This window comes from Eubalaena glacialis, chromosome 1, assembly GCF_028564815.1.
Source record: "Eubalaena glacialis isolate mEubGla1 chromosome 1, mEubGla1.1.hap2.+ XY, whole genome shotgun sequence".
Lineage (NCBI taxonomy): Eukaryota > Metazoa > Chordata > Mammalia > Artiodactyla > Balaenidae > Eubalaena > Eubalaena glacialis.
The window spans coordinates 2,758,605-2,774,846 of NC_083716.1; the positions used below are offsets into that span (position 1 = coordinate 2,758,605).

Below are 16,242 nucleotides of genomic sequence, written 5' to 3' on the forward strand. Positions count from 1 at the left end.
CTGCTCCCCACGGTGTTTTGACTGTGTGGCTGATTTCGGGACGAGGTATTAAGGGGCCAGGCTGCAGTTGTGCACTGGTTGTTTGTTTCAAGACTTATTTGGGCGAGTAGTAACTTCCTTGGCTGCGGGTGGGCGCGAGGAGCCGCGGCGCGTGGCTGGGGGCTGCGGCGGCGCTCGGTGGCGCTCGGCGGCGTTCGGCGGCGCTCGGCGGCGGCAGGGCTCGCGGGGCTCGCGGGGCTCGGGCCGGCTCGCGGCGCCGTCAGGCAGTCAGTCGGAGAGCGCGGCGGCGGCGGCGGCGGCGGCGAGGGGCGCGGCGAGGGGCGGCCGCTCCCATATATGGCGCAGGCGCCGCCCCCCGACGTCACCCTCTGACAGCGCCGCTCCCGGGGGCTTCGAGTTTTGGCTCCCGGGAAAGGGTCCATTCCTCGGGGAGAGAGGGCTGAGTTTTGTGCGCCTCCGTCCGCTGCGCGCGCCGCTCCAGGCCCCGCCGCGCCCCGCCTGCGCCCGGGACTGCGCCGCGGCACTCACTGCCCCGTTTATTTGTCTTTGGAGCAGGCGGGCCGCGCCAGAAGCGGGCGATCCCGCAGTGTCCTGCAGCCGCGGACGCCGCCTGGCTAGGATGACACCACGTTGAGCGCGCCTGCAAACAACAACAAAAACCGCCGCCGCCGCGGCCACCGCGTCCTGCTCCGCCGAAGCGCCGCCGGTGTAGCCGCCTCCGCGCCCCCGGCCGTCCGGAGCGCCTGGCCGCCGGTGTATGTCGCGCCTGCCCGGGACGGGCTGAAGCCGGCGGCGGGCCGGACCGCAGGCGCCGAGCAGGGCCAGCGCGGCCAGGGCAGCCGCCTGCCGCCGAGCCCCGAGCGCCGCTGCTCGCGGAAGCGCTTTCGGCCGGGAACTGCGGCCGCCGCCACCAGTTTTCATGTTTGGGATTCAGGAGAATATTCCGCGCGGGGGGACGACCATGAAGGAGGAGCCGCTGGGCAGCGGCATGAACCCGGTGCGCTCGTGGATGCACACGGCGGGGGTGGTGGACGCCAACACGGCCGCCCAGAGGTACGTACCGGCCGCCCCCGCGCGCCCCGGCCCCGGCCCCGCCGGGTCCCCGCAGCCGGCCGGCGCCGCGCTCCTCACCGGGCCGCTGTCTCTTTCCTCCCGCAGCGGCGTGGGGCTGGCGCGGGCGCACTTCGAGAAGCAGCCGCCTTCCAACCTCCGGAAATCCAATTTCTTCCACTTCGTGCTGGCGCTCTACGACAGGCAGGGGCAGCCGGTGGAGATTGAAAGGACCGCTTTTGTGGACTTTGTGGAGAAAGAGAAAGTAAGTGCAAACATACAGTCACACCCTCCATCTTTCTAGAAGTGGGAGGCAGGCGGTGCCCAAGCGCGGTGGCCCCGAGTGCCCCCCTCGGCGGCGGGGACCGCTCTGCGAGGCGCCCCCCGCCGCCGCCACGTGCGGCCGCCCGGGCCCGCCGAGGGCTGGGCAACTTCTCTGCGGCCCCGGACTTACTCCGGGCGAGGAGAACGCTGGCCTTCCAGCAGGAAAGTGACATCACCGCGCTGCTCCGAGCTAGGAATCCTGCCATGCCTGAGGCCAAGGGGCCTCGGTCGTGGAGGGGGACCGAGTGCGGTGGCCGCGCCGGACACCGTTCGCACTAAATGCAATTATTTATCGTTACTTTCAGGAGCCCAACAACGAGAAAACCAACAACGGCATCCACTATAAACTCCAGTTGCTGTACAGCAACGGTAAGTGGCGGCGGCTGCTCCTGCCTTCCCGCCCCGCCGGGCTCGCTCTCCCTTTCCGCGATGGTTAAAGGACATAAAGATTTTGAGATTAAAATGACATGGATGTAAACACGAAATCTTCTCATGGCATAGAAGGAAAACAAAACATAAACGATCAATAAGTCGATGGCACTTCACATGATTAACCGGTCGGGCTCGAAGCAGAAAGTAAAAAGGGGATCGATACGGGGCGCCAGCAGAACATCACTTTTAAGTGACTTTTTTCAATTTTGCAAATTAATGTTAATTATTGAAACGGGGGTAGCTCTGTACACCGAGCACAACTTACTTCCTGTGCACTGAGATTTTAAAAAAATCCTCGAGAGACATCAGAAAGAGTTCAGACTCTCACTTAGTTTCCATTTCGTGCTTTCTGTTTTCAAAAATAAAGCAGCACATGGCCCACCCGGAGCAGCGACCAGGCCTGCTCTCAGCCAGGCACATTTCTTGCACCTTTAAATGCAAACCCTAAGAGTATTAAGGTTCTTAATTAAGAAAAGAAAAAATTTAAATGAGAAGTGATTGGGGTTCTTTCCTGCCTTTTGAAGGGCATGCCTAACTTTTGCTGCATCATGGAGGTGGCAGTCCTGGGTTACCGACTTCCTGTGCCCCCGTGTGCCCTTGCTAAAATCCTGATGAGAATCTGTCCCTGTTTCTTTGCAGGAGTCAGAACGGAGCAGGATCTGTATGTTCGCCTCATAGATTCAATGACCAAACAGGTGAGAAAGTTTAAGCCTCGACACTAGTTTTCACTGCTCAGCTGGGGCTGTCCTGGGGTTTCAGAGACTAGGAGACTGACAAATGGATCTGGTGTATTTGTTTTTCATTTAGTTTCCTTGACATGCTAATGAGAATTCCATATTTATTGGAATAAATGAAGTGATTGGTAAAATAGTTTATGTTGTCATTAGAACAGGACATATATGCTTTATTAAATGGCTTGTGATTGGAATCAAATTCTGTCTTAATTAATTATGGTAATTAATATTTGACAGAATTCTCAGGGTCTCCCCCCTTGTAAATTTTTAAACGTTTCTCTCTCTGCTTGGAATCATTTCATTGATTTTTTTTTTCTATAACAAAGACAACTAACTCCTTTCCAAAGCCCATTGGGTTGGACTTGATTAGCTCATTTTTTCCTCCTTTCCAGTGTGATGGTCTAGTAACACGAGACGTTTATTTGGATTTAAAAGTTAAATGTGTTGGGGTGAAAAGTCACCTTGTTCTCCTGTAGTCCATCTTCACCTCTCAGCCCCCCATCTCCATAATTCAAACTCCGAGCTCCAGGGGTCACCCAAACCCGTCCATTGCTCTGGGGGTAGCTTCTCGTCCCTTTCCACCCTCTGTCATACCTTGTAAATAACATAATTACCAGCAGTTCCTTATTAAATTATTTAACCTGTCTTGGTCAACTTTTCTGATGATAACTATTGGCTATCGGTCGTGTGATTAAGTGCAGAAAAGTGCTTCATTGCTTTTTGACATTGTGCAGTCTGGCTGGTTCTGTGTTGGGTGGTATGTTGTTGTTTAGTTGTTTTAAAGATTTCCCCCCCCCATTAAAGTAGTGTTGGGGGAGGGGCAAATCCCACGCCTAAGTGAAATCCACTCTGCACAGATTGATTTAAAATATACTTCCAAACTGAGCTTCACGCTTAGAAATGAAAGTAGTGTCTTCAGTTTTGATGCTAACTTGAAGAATTGTGAGCGAAGTAAAAAGGAACTCTTTCTGCTTCTTGCAGCCCAGCACGCATGCTTCCCACTCTCTGCACGGCAATTGGTTTTCGGATTTTACTTCCCCTTTAAAAAGTTTGTCCTTACCTAGGCAACAAGCATGTTAGATTTTAATGTCTGCAGTGGTAAAACACTATGGTTTTCTCTTAGAGTAAAACAGATCTGACAGGTAAACTACGGTCTTTCTGACAAAGACGGAGGCGGCGTGCCCTTCGGTAATTATTTCACTGGGATTCAGGGAAGCCTCTGGAACTCGGGAGGCGCGTTGACAGGGTGCTTTTATTTCCTTTGTATATAAGGGCTAAATGTTTTTGGAAATCGCTGTAGTCTAACGAAGAGGTTGATGCAGGCAGCGCTGAGTTTCTGCATAGAGAAGGTTTCCGTTTTAAGTGCACTTTTATTGTTCATTTTTCCCTGTACCTTTACAGTATAAACGGGGCTGAGAATAAAGGCATTTAATCTCCTCTCACTGACGGAGATGGGGGGGGTGGGGAAGGAAAGAAATAGCCCAGTAACTGATCAAAGAGTCAATGGCGCTGAACCGACAGTTTATGGATTTCTGTTTGTGCTACAAAATAAAAAATAAATCAAATATAAATACGAGGATCCATCCGAGGACAAGCCGCGTTCTCAGAAGTGCTGGTGCCCGCCGCGGCCACGCGCCCTGAACCCCAGGCGGCCCGTTGGCCTGGGGTGACACCCATCACTTCTGTGGTTCCGAGTGGGTCGGGAAGGAGGCAGTGGGAGAGGGGTTCGCGGGAACCCTTCCCTCTGCCCAGAGGGCGGCCCCGGGCTTTCCCGAGAAAGGGCTTTGTCCGCCTGGAAGTGGAGGAAAGTGTCAGAAGTGCCCGAGGAGGTTGGAAGTAATTTCCAGATAATTTTCGGGGGGGGGGCGGGAACTGGAGAGGAGACTCCTCTCCCCGTTCCGTGGAATTTTCTGCGGGGGAACTTGCGGCTCCCGACCCCCGCCCCTCCTCCTCCCCCAGTGGCCTTTTTCCCTTTTTTTTTTTCTTTCTTTTGTGGCGAGGCCGGCGGTGGGGCAGGCGCGGGCGGCCCCCCGGCCCGGGTTCCCGGCTGCGGAGCCGGGCTGAGCGCGGTCGTGTGCGCACCTAGGGCTTCGCACCATCTGGCGGAGCCTCTGCTCAAAACCCACCAGAGCGTGTGCGCAGACACTGCCTTTTTACCCGAGAAAAATCATTGTTAGCAGTTTCAAAATAAACACCAGATTGGCCATTAGCACTTTCTTTCCAAATATCATCCGGGGAGGAGCACGTGGCCGCGCGGGCCCGGGCGCCCCGGGGCCCCCAGCGGTCCTGCGGGGCGCCCACCAGGCCCGGCCCCGCGCGGCCACGTGCGGCTGCTGCGCCCCGGCCCCGGGACCGCCCGCCACGTGCGGATCCCGGCCGTGGCCGGGCGCTCAGGGCGGCCCCGCGGGCTCGGGGCGGCGGCGGGGCCCGGGAGGGCAGCCCACGCAGGCGCCTGGGCTTGGAACGCGGGGAGCTGCCGGGCGCCCGACTTGCCCGAGCCCGGGGAGCGCGCGGGGCAGGGCGGGCGCGGCCCTCGACACCAGCCAAACTGCTGCTCGGGCGGCTCTTCTCCGCTTCTTTACTCTTACTTAGCGCGTTCTGATCGGCCTTTTGCAACACGCCGATTGCAACTCGGTGTAGACAATAGCCCGAGGACGCGGCCCGGCGGCGGCGGCGGCAGCGGCTGCGGCGGCGCGGGCAGCAAGGGGGCCGGGAGCAGGGGCGCCGGGGTCGGTGCCAGCGCGCCCTCGCTCCCTGCGCCGGGACCTCGGCCCTCCTCTCCCGGCCCTCGCCCCGGCCCGAGCGCGGCCGGCGTCCTCCCGGGCAGAAGGCCCCGCGCAGGCCCGGTGGGCGCCCAGGAGAGGAGGCCGCCTTGGCCTAGCCAGGCTCCGGGTGACCCCGCCAGGACGGTGGCCCGGGACGCCTCCCCTCGCCCGCTGTGCACCTGCCGCCCGCGAGGCCCGCAGCGACTGGGCGCCACAGCCGCGGGCGCCGCGTAACCCCGCCTCTGCTTGTCCCCCGCGCAGGCCATCGTCTACGAGGGCCAGGACAAGAACCCGGAGATGTGCCGCGTGCTGCTGACCCACGAGATCATGTGCAGGTGAGCGGCGGGCGCGGGCGGACGGCGGCGGGGGCGCGGGCGGCCTCGGCGCCAGCTGCGTCTCCAAAGGACGCCGCGTCCAGGCGCCACCACCCCGCCCAACTTCGGGAAGGGCATCGATTGAAATGTAATCGGCCCGCGGCCGCACGCCGGCCACCGAGGAGCCCGGTCTCATTTCCCCCCCAGTGATGACGATCAACGCGACCGGCTGCTCAGCAGAGCGGATTAATATGTTGGCCGTGTCGCTGCTGTGTAGTCAAAAAGGAAAGCAGGTCCTGGGTGATGCCTCTGTCCGCGATGCCGGCGGAATCATTTTACTACTTCCCTCTCAAGCACTCGCATCCTGAGATATACAATTGTCTGTTATTGATAAAAAGGAAACTCTTTTGTACTTATTATGGAGCTCGTGTATGTGAGAATTGGATTGTGATTCTGTCAGGTAACCTCTTCCCCAGAGCAGCGATGCATCGTTCATATTGTTGTTAGATAGCTTGCACGTTACTTGAGATCTCTGTCAGAAGAGCAATTTCCCACCTGCTTTTTTTTTTTTCTAACTACCACAAGAGTTTCACCCCTACATGGCAAATAAAAATGCATCATTGACTTTGTATGTGCGGCATGTGAAATATAGTTGCAAGGGATAATAAGGACCTGCTTTGCAGGCTTGCAGGCTACAGTAGCAGGCCGCAGACTCTGAGGGGCATACTTTGCCTGGCTGCGATGCCTATTGCCTAAATGCCATTTCTGAGCAGACATATTGTTACAGCACTAATATACAAAAGCTGACTTTTTCTCATATCAGGTAATAAATATAAATTACAACCAATAAAGTGGAATTTCTTTATTATCCACTTCTGCATGTACTGCAATTAACATAGAAAGCGCACAGATGTGATTTAAGCTCTAAGTGGAAGACTGTAGACTTTCTTTAATCACTTTAGCTGTCAGCTTTAAAAGGCTTTATATACTTTGCCTACCATATGGTGTTAATTTAGCTAATTTAGACATGTAACCATTATACAAGTATGCTTTTTTAAAATGCAAGAAGCATAACATTTTTGTTTCATTTCTGCTTTAATTAAAGTTTCAATAACGGAGTTAAGGTAGGCTTAAAGAAGGAACAATAGAAGTTTCTGATAGATTGATGCATGCTTTTATGGTTATAATTAATAAATGCCCCAAAGAAATATTGGTTGAAGGTGGCATCTTGCATCTTTTCCAGAAATAACAGCTTGACAATTAGAGGTAAACAAAAGCTGAAGCTGTGAAAAGTTATTCCCAAGCCTCCTGCTTCCCCTTCTTCTCAGTTCATTGCAAAGACAAACACCGACAACGTTTTTCATATTTTAGTATCACAATTTATATAGTAGCTCCGTTACCCTCCTAGTATTAACAGATCTGCTCAACTTTGCTCCTTCCGGTAGAAAGTTACATCCCAAGTTGAGCCGCAGAGCATGTGAACTCGCTGGGTTTAAATGTGCCAACCGCTTTGGTAGGATAACTTATTTTCTTGACTCCGACCGCTTTTACTGTCAGACTTAAAAAAAAAAAAAAATTACAAGCTGGGCATGAAAGGATGAAAGGTGTGTTAAAACCACTCTTTACTATTACTCCACAGCCGGTGCTGTGACAAGAAAAGCTGTGGCAATAGAAACGAAACACCCTCAGACCCTGTGATCATTGACAGGTAAGGATGACTTCGTTATTTTTCAAAACAAAACCGCAGCCGCAACAAAACCCGTGGCCTGGCTTGGGTTCCAGTTGCTTCTTGTTTTTGAGTCTGGGGTTGAGCTCATCTCGTGCGTCGCACCATTTGTTGTCGGCGTGTGTTATCATGCACAGGTGGGTTGACTTGGAAACCTGGTGGCTCGCTCTGTGGGGATTCGGTAATTGCTTGCGAGTTGTCAAGGGAAGCAGTTTCATCTGCCACTGCTCTCACTGTGAGGAGCACTTTATGCCTAGAGACTTTCTGGCTTTAAACCCAGAGATATGTCATAAAATGCTTTTTGCTAATTTGTTAACAAGTATTTCATTTTTGCATTATTTTTATCTCGGATGATAGCCGAAGTCGAGACTAGGGTGGTGTTCCTGTTGTAATTGTTGCCCAGTGTTAGAATGAATTTAATCTGCTCTCAATTAGTTGCAAAATGTCTCCTAATTTTTTTCCAATTGTGGCTGTCGTTTTATGTCAAGTAGCAAATATGTAACCAACAAACCAAAGTTGTTATAATTGAAACTAATTACACCTGCTGGTTACATTTTCCAACATTAATTTCCATAACTAGATTAGCTGTATGCATTCTTTACATTTGCTGCTCTTCATCTTGCTATTTATCATCTTCCTTGGGCAGCGTGGCATCCTTTTAAGATCCTAATCATCAGTCCTAATAGCGCGAGCGTGCATTTGGCGTTGCTTTAGGAGAAACAACAGAAACACCACCACCCTCCTCTCCCAGCACTCACCCACATCGCTGGGGTTTCAGTGACCTGGGGGACAGGAGGGTTTCTTTCTTCCCAACAATGGGTAACAGCAAAAGGCCCAGTGTGTGATTGACTGCAGATTTTGAAATTGGTACCCAAGTTGAATAAATGTTAGATGTGTACATATGACACCAGTTTTGTGAAGCAGAGGTTCAGACTGTTTTGAAGAGGGGTTGAATTTCAGCAGCTTTCATTACAAAGTTATCTTTTGATCATGAACTTTGCTGTCCAGTGTCTGAAAAATTAAACCCGGAAAACTCTATGAGTTAAGCCTAAAGAAATATGCGCCACCAGTGGAGAGCAATGCTAATGTTTAACTAGCTGGAATAGCTGTTTGCTTAGTGGAGAATGTTCGGTATCTGACAGAAGGGACAGCTCTCTTATTAGTAATCAAATAGGGTTGACCAGTTGTGGCCGTCACTCAGGCAATTGAGAACAAGTTCAACACTGTATAGGACTCGAACTACAAAAATCAATATAATTATATTTGTCTTTAGTGTTGTGGCTGTGGAAATTATGCGGCCTTGGAGTGTTGTCTTGTAACTGAATTTATTTTATTTTTTTGAATGGCTAAAAGTGTTTGAGCGGCCATTGGAATCTTGTCTGAGTGTGAGATGCTTGAAAAGGCAGTGCACGTGTGCTCCTAATACGGGATGGTAAAGTGTTTCATCTTTTGAGTTGTCTTCAATTTGTGCTATTTTTACATTTAAAAAGATGACTTGTTTTTAAATCATGAGGTTTTTAGCATGGCACAGTAATGAAGTAGCCGTGTTGATTCAACTAACATTTTGGATGGTCTGTGTTCCCTTCAAAATCACTTTTGGTTTGTGTGACATTCAATCAGTTACTGACTGTTGATACTGAATAACTTTTAATACTATTTTTTAATCACATGATGGGAAACATCTTCCTTAGATATGCAGAAATGTACTCTTTAATTCTTGTCTGAGTGAATGTTCTCTTATGTTTGGTTAATTAAAATATGTGCTGAGATTACTGATACCTCTCTAACCCAAGAGAAGTATGTGATCATTTGATATTCTAGAAGCATGAGAGGAGGTGAAAAATGTAAAAACATTTGGTTAATGGGTTTACCAAGTTTATTTGAATAAGGAGGATTGCAGCTCCATTTACGCTAGGCATAAATGCTTTGGAGGTCTTAATTAATGATGAAAAATCTGCTCTGCTTCTAAATTCAAAGATATGACAATTTTATAGGAATTTTAATCACCTTCCATGCTAGGGATTTTAAGGTAAGGATAGTTTTATGTAATGACAAATAGAATGTACGTTTTTAGCATTCTTAAGAGAGCTGTCACTTATCATGACAAATACTATTTGCGTTTTGTTGCTTGATGTAAATCTTTGTGAAATGACTGCAGTATTGGCACAGTCTCCAGTTTAAGGCATATTTCTAGGGGGAAAAATGAAGAGTTTAGTGTTCACTAGGGCAAGTTGTGTTCATCAGAGGAAGAAAAATACCGATAGGAGGGGAATATCTTCAGAGTGATGGAGTCTTTCGCAACTGAGATGTGTTTCAGTTTCATAATGATAATCATTTCTGTGGCGTGTGTGTTGCCTCCTAAAATTAGTTGCTTACGTTGAGTTTCTAGCCCGTGTTTCCTCTTGAGTATTGCAGAATAAAATATCCCATCAAATCGGTGAGTCAGTCTACAGGTCCCCATCAGCAATGTCATCACTTGGTTAGTTGGCTTAAAAAAGAATTATATACAATGTGCTTTGCCGGCTCCTTGTGGCCTTTGGATACATTTAGCAGGTTCTGACCAGATAAGGAATATTTGTCCTGAGGATATAAACCAATAATTCCAACCTGAATTGAGATCAATGGGCCCACATTTGTTCTAACCCACACCGAGCCTCTTCTGGCACGCCGAGACTGCTTTTCTGTGTTATGAGAGCAGAGAGGTAGGCTCCCTGCTCTGGCAGGGAAATCACATTCTATAGACTCCGATGCCTTAAGTCAATTAATTACACAATTCAGTTTAGTTATCTTTCAGAAGCATTAAGTACTCACGAACAGCATGGAAGACCCCTCTGTAAAAAAGAGGGGGGAAAAGTGAGGATATTTTGCATTACAAAACCCTTATAATTTACGGTGAAGGTTTCACTGACGTTAACTGTTTTCTTCTTGATGAAACCGTGCCTTTTTTATAGTTTCACAAATATAATTATACTGTGGCATATTTAGAATAATATAACTAATGGGGTGAAGGAGAAACATAGCACTGTAAAGGAAAAATCGTGGTCGGTAAAGGGATGCTGCAGAAACAAGCATCTATGGTAGATGGTGGTGAGATGCAGAAAGCCAGATGCAGGGAGGGGAAAGGCATGTGTGTGTGTGTGTGTGTGTGTGTGTGTGCGTGCGCTTGCACCCCCCCCACATATATACGTGTGTGTACACCCATGCACACACCCACATACATGTATATATATGTGTGTGCACACTCATGCATGCATCCCCATGTTTATGTATATATGTGTGTGTATACATGCACAAATATATATATATATACACACATAAATTTTTAGAGTATTGCTGAAAAGGATGGGAGTATCATTTTCCTCATGGAATAATGTTTTCTGGGAAAACACAAAAGCAGATGGTCTTCATTAGGAACACCCATTGTCCACATATCCCAACTATGAACAGATAAATCTCTCCTGTTTCACCCGTACATTCCAAGGGCTGTAAATGATTACAGGATGTTGGTGTAGCTGCTAAACCAAAGCCACACTCTGCCATCCTGGTGTTTCCCGGGCCTCGGGAAGCACCCAGGAGGGTCCACGTTCTTACCTCCCCTTCTGTGCTGGCCCTCAGTGGACCAGAGGTGCAGGTCCAACTGTTGCAAAGTGGAAAGGCCGATCGGGGAGGTGGCAGGAGCCGGGCGGTGTGACCGTCCAGAGGGGCCGGGTCACACACTGTGTGCTCCGGGCCGTGCCGGGGGCGTGCTCGGCGGGGCGGTTCCAGATGGCCCCGTCTCAGGCGCCCTACTTGCTGGCATCTCTGTGGCAGGCAGTGCCCCCTCCCCAGTAAATCTGGCGTGGGTCTATAGAGTTTGGGAGACTTATCATTCCAAGTCTGTCCTACTTTCCTGTCTGGAAGCCAGACATCTGTTTATCCCATTTTCTTTCATACAGAGTTTGGAATAGCTTTAGTTTGGGGGGGGGAGGAGGGAGTTTTGTCATATTTAACAGCTGTTACAAAATTTCAACCCTGTGGGCTCTGAAAATACTTTTCAGCTGACCTCAGATTTTTTATACATAATTGACATTGGGTTGTAGAAAAATATTATTGACTTAACCTCTCATTGTCTGCGATTTCACATGGTCTTGAGTCAGATGCGCTAACTATCCACAGTTTTAACTCCCCCTCCATCCACCAGCCCTCCAGAGCCTTCCTTTGATTCATTTACGAGTTTTAAGTTTACACCTTTAAAGTGATTGCAGAACGGTAGCTGAAGACCGATTGGAGATTTTCTTTCTTTCTTTCTTTTTTTTTTTTTTTTTTTTTTTTTAGTCAACAGTGTTTCCTTTCACTTCCTGTCACAAAGGTCAAAGAGAGCCGACCTTTGCTGGCAGTCGTCCTCACTGAATTATTCATGGCATTGACTTTTTGTCAGCACACACAGTTGTGCTCTGGGACATTTTATTCATTTACCTCATTTAAAGCGCCTTTCTGCACCTGTTCAAGTATTAATATCATGTAATTTGGGCCTAATGCCGATTTTGCTGAACACTCATTATATTTTTTATTAGCTATATTTCCAAACGATTATGTATGATTATTACCAAGCCTTACAAACAGCACCGGGTTATTCCCTAGCCCCTTACATCTTCTTGTCAGGTTGTTTTCAGAAGCGGGGAGGATAAACATTTGACCAGTCCCAATGTTTTTATTCCTTCTCCCTCTCCAAGCAGAGAACTTAAGGCTCCCTCCCTCATGGCTTTGCACGAGCGTGATTAAATCCAACTCCGAGGGAGCTGTACAAATGCCAGCATTTATAAGGTCAACGCTTTTGTTAAAAATGCTATGTAAATGAGGATCTGCAAAAAGGGACATTAAATAAAATTAAATTCATTGTCTTCTTTAATGTCATTTACATTTTGGCTAAGCCCCGGCCTGTCAAGGAGGATTTTAAAAATAATTTTAATTACACATCATTTAGGGATCCAAGGTTTTCTCTTCAGTAGCATTTGGATAACCTGCAAAACGGAGACTGTTTATTAACTTCTTAAACGACAACTTGTCATTTCATCTGCATAACGCAATGAAAACAGTATAGTTTGGTGTTAATTTCTCCTTCTCGGTTTTCTGAAAGAGGTGAATATAATTATCAGCCAACAGGCCTGGGATCCCCGAGTCTTTCTCTGGGTGTTGGCTGTGTGTTTGAGACGCTCTTTGGTCAGGATCTGTTTTAATACATTGGGGCTTCAGCGCAGGGAAAATATTAGCTAGAAATTTGGCAACGTGAAAGCACACTTTGGATGAATGGATGTGGCTACAAAGAATCTGATTTTGCCTGGCACTGGCCCCATTTGGCTTCTCCGTGCTCAGGTGTGAATGGCTGTTTTATTCCCTGGCATGCCAGCGGAGAGAGGCAAAAAGTTCAGCGTGCTCATTCATCCTTTAAACATTTTTTTCCCCATAAACTTCTGAAAATAAACAGAAAAGGAAGAGCCGCATTATTGAGCCACAATGACGTGCTTTCATTTCAACGGGGAGACACCAGAAACAGTCCCCACTTTGTATATTTTCTCCCTGGAAGCCCCGGGATTAGAGAGTTGACATCACACACACTAAGTCTGAGGCTGCCTGCCACTGTATGCCAGCGTGCAGTCGCCGGCCCCGGCCACGCAGAGCCACCGCCAGGCCCAGCGCCTGCATCTCTGGTCTAGGCCCGGGAGGCCTGCAGAGATTTACGGCCGCCTGGCCTGGCTGAGGACTCCACGGCCAGGCCCGTCGAAGGACGGGTTTTAGAACCAGCCACACACCCATCATGACTTCCGGAACGCTCTGAAACAGCTCTGATGCTCATCCGCCTGTGCGAGGGAGAAGCCTCCTCGGAGCTGCCGTGCACAGGAGCCCGGGAGGAGCATGCTGCTGGGTAGGCACATGCAGGGGGGGGGGAGGGGAGGGGCCGAACGCGGGGCTGTCAGAAGCTATAGTCCGGGAGGTATGTTGACGCAAGCCATCCCGCGCCTCTGCGGCGGCCTTATCAGGTGAAAAGCAAAGATATTGCCAGTGCCTGTAATTGTGTTAGGATGGCTTGGATGAATTGGATTACCTTATGGAAAGCCGTCCAAACTCCGGGTTCTGTTACGCATGCTTACAGGAAGCAAATAATTACTCTCTGTGCACCAGAAGATAATTGGGGCTGGCCAGAGGCCTTCTCGAGCCGCCGAAGAAAGCGGGAGAAGCTGGCCTCGTCAGAGCACTTGGAGGCACACCAGGAGGATGGGGACCCTGGCTGCAGAGCGGTGGTGCACGTGGACGGTGTAATTTTCGGTTACTTTTCAAAGATGGTGAATAATTTATCAGAATTCAGACTAACGGTGGCAACGGGAGTCCCGTTGCAGGAGATAAAAATCCCTGGCTCTCATGATGGAAATTGTCGTTGCAGACAGGAAGTGATTGACAGGTCGAGGTACAGGAAGTGAAAACTCGAGGAGCTTAACCTGTACTTGGCAAAGCTTCTGGAGCTCACACTCGGGGAAAATGAAAACCATTCACTCCGTCAGCTTGCCGGAACACAAGCTCCTCTTGTTTGTTTATCTTCGGAGCAAATCTCCCAAAAATGTTTGTGGTCAAAACTCTATATAGTGAGACATTATGCTGGTATTATTAATGCTTTAAAATAAAAATATGGCTGTAATTTAGAAAAATAAGCAGAGGAATTTTATGTGTTCTGGGTTTTCTTGGTTGTATTTTATAAGCTTCTTAGACTTGGGGGTAACTAGCGTTCATTAGATTGTAGAAGCTTGAGAAAACTGTTTTCAGAACTGTTGCTTCAGAGAGGTCAGTAATATCTGCCAACGTAATAAATGCCATGAAGTTGCAAACAATTCCATGAAGAGCACTGCGGGGGGGCGGGGTGGGGTGGGGAGGGGTGGTAATAGGGAAGCTCTTATTTTGGTTGTTTCTGAATCACTCATTTCCCCTTCCCTTTAAAAACAAAACAAATGAAAAATATCCCTCTGTAATTCCTTCGCTGGAAGTTGCTCAGCTAGAAAATGCTCAAAATGCACGCCGGCCCGCGGTGCCAGAGTGGATGGAGCGCATCCTCTGAGCACAGCGGCGGGGGCAGCGCCTGGCTCTCCCAGTAATTCACTAGGAAATGAGTTTAACATGTACGGAAAGGAAGGGGCTCCAGTGGTGTTGTTGTAGGACCCAGAGCCCAGGCCCCGCTGGCGGAAGGAGTCGGCTCCAGAGAGTCTCTGCTGGCCGCGGAGCGGAGCGGGCCGCTCAGCTCACACATCTGGGGAGGGGGCCAAGCGCTCGCCCAGACAGGCAGCTCCGGCCGCGCCCCTCCCCTCCCCGCCTCCCTGGTCGCCTGGATTTTCCCGTTCCCTCTCTCTCAGCAGAAGGCAGTTGGGGGCAGGGTGCCATGTTAAAACAAGACAAAAACTTGGGCAGTGTTTAAGGCCCTAAAAAACGTGTGCCCTCGCGACGACGAATTTCCAAAGGGCGGAAAGACCAACCTTGACCATCGAAGCCCACCATCCGAAGGAGAGGGTTTCAACAGTGGTGTCAGACAAAACCGCACGACCTCACCCTTGCTGGGGGTTTTCACTGAACTAGAAAGCTTTCGCAGAAATGGCCAGTCTGGACGTGATGGAGGGGCTGGAGCCCGCGCGGGGTCCGGGGCCATCTCAGGGTGACATCTGTGCAGCACAAGCGTGGGATTCGATTATGGGCGCGCGGGTAGCGCGCTTCCCAGGGCGTGCACGTGGGGGCAGTGCAGCCAGGCCGCCCCGACTCTGGGCTGAGACAGGGCCTGCGCAGAAGGCCCAAGGGGGCAGGGCGCCCCCTTTTAGTTTAAATTAACACCCTGCAGAGCCACTTGGCAGGGGGGAGGGGTCGGGAGTGCTCCCCTCCAGTCCTGTTGAGGAGGGGGTTCCTCCTTGAGGGTCCCCTAAGTTTTCTAAGACCTTCAGCATCAGGGGGTGTGGCCTGCAGGCGCTATTCTGACAGGTTCATGCCGGTATCCTTTCCAAGGTGTCATGGCTGGGGACCACACGTCGAGGCTCCGTAGAATGACATCCCATGGCCAGGAGGAAAGCCTGGGAGACACGGGCGGGTGGCCATGGGGCAGGGACACTGAAGCCACACCTGCCCCAGGGACAGTCCACCCCAACCTGGCATTTCTTCCTCTGCATTTGATGTGGATTCCGAAGTGCTCTGACAGTATTTTTAGAAAAATTAATAGACTTTATTTTTGAGAGCAACTTTAGGTTTACAGAAACATGAGCAGAAATTGGAGTCCCCATGTTAACCCCCCCTCCTTTTCCCTCTTGGTACCATCTTGCATTAGTGAGGTGCATTGCTACAATGGGTGAGCCAACGTTGATACATTGTAATTAAAGTCCATACTTTACATTAGGGTTTACTCTGGGTGTTGTATATCCTGTGAGTTTTGGCAAATGTATGGTGACATGTATCTGCCATTATAGTGTCCTACAGAATAGTTTCTTTCCCTGCCCTGAAAATCTTCTGTGCTCTGGCTCTTCATCCCTCCCGTCCCCTACCCTGTGGCAACCACTGATCTTTTTACTGTGTCCATAGTTTTACCTTTTCCAGAAAGTCATGTGGTTGGAATCGCACAGTATGTAGCCTTTCCAGACTGGCTTCTTTCATTTAGAAATATACATTTAAGTTTCCTCTGTGTGTTTTTGTGGCCTCATAGCCACTGTAATACTTTCTGGATTTCATTTTTTTTTTTTTTCTTCTTAAAGGTTTCTGGACAATATATTTCCTTTCATTTAATGTCCTGGCATTTTTTGTGATAAACTCCTATACTCCTGAGCTCATGGAAGTACATAGTGATGTTTAGACGTTGTTTGTGGGGTTCTTGAGATTTTGGACGTTTACATGTCCCACCC

The 16,242-nt window shown here is 49.7% G+C and overlaps 1 protein-coding gene across 10 annotated transcripts in view; it reads left to right on the forward strand.

Annotated features, from left to right (window-relative positions):
- The first annotated feature begins 919 nt into the window (after positions 1-919).
- EBF3 (EBF transcription factor 3) overlaps positions 920-16,242 on the forward strand; it is a 114,537-nt gene continuing 99,214 nt past the window's right edge. For 9 of the 10 annotated variants that reach the window (XM_061191924.1, XM_061191961.1, XM_061191989.1 and 6 more), the window contains exons 1-6: positions 920-1,053; positions 1,159-1,315; positions 1,680-1,743; positions 2,446-2,501; positions 5,567-5,640; positions 7,259-7,327. In XM_061191924.1, the coding sequence (XP_061047907.1) occupies positions 920-1,053; positions 1,159-1,315; positions 1,680-1,743; positions 2,446-2,501; positions 5,567-5,640; positions 7,259-7,327 (554 nt within the window). The remainder of the gene's footprint in view (positions 1,054-1,158; positions 1,316-1,679; positions 1,744-2,445; positions 2,502-5,566; positions 5,641-7,258; positions 7,328-16,242) is intronic. The other variant, XM_061191971.1, reaches the window with a different exon arrangement.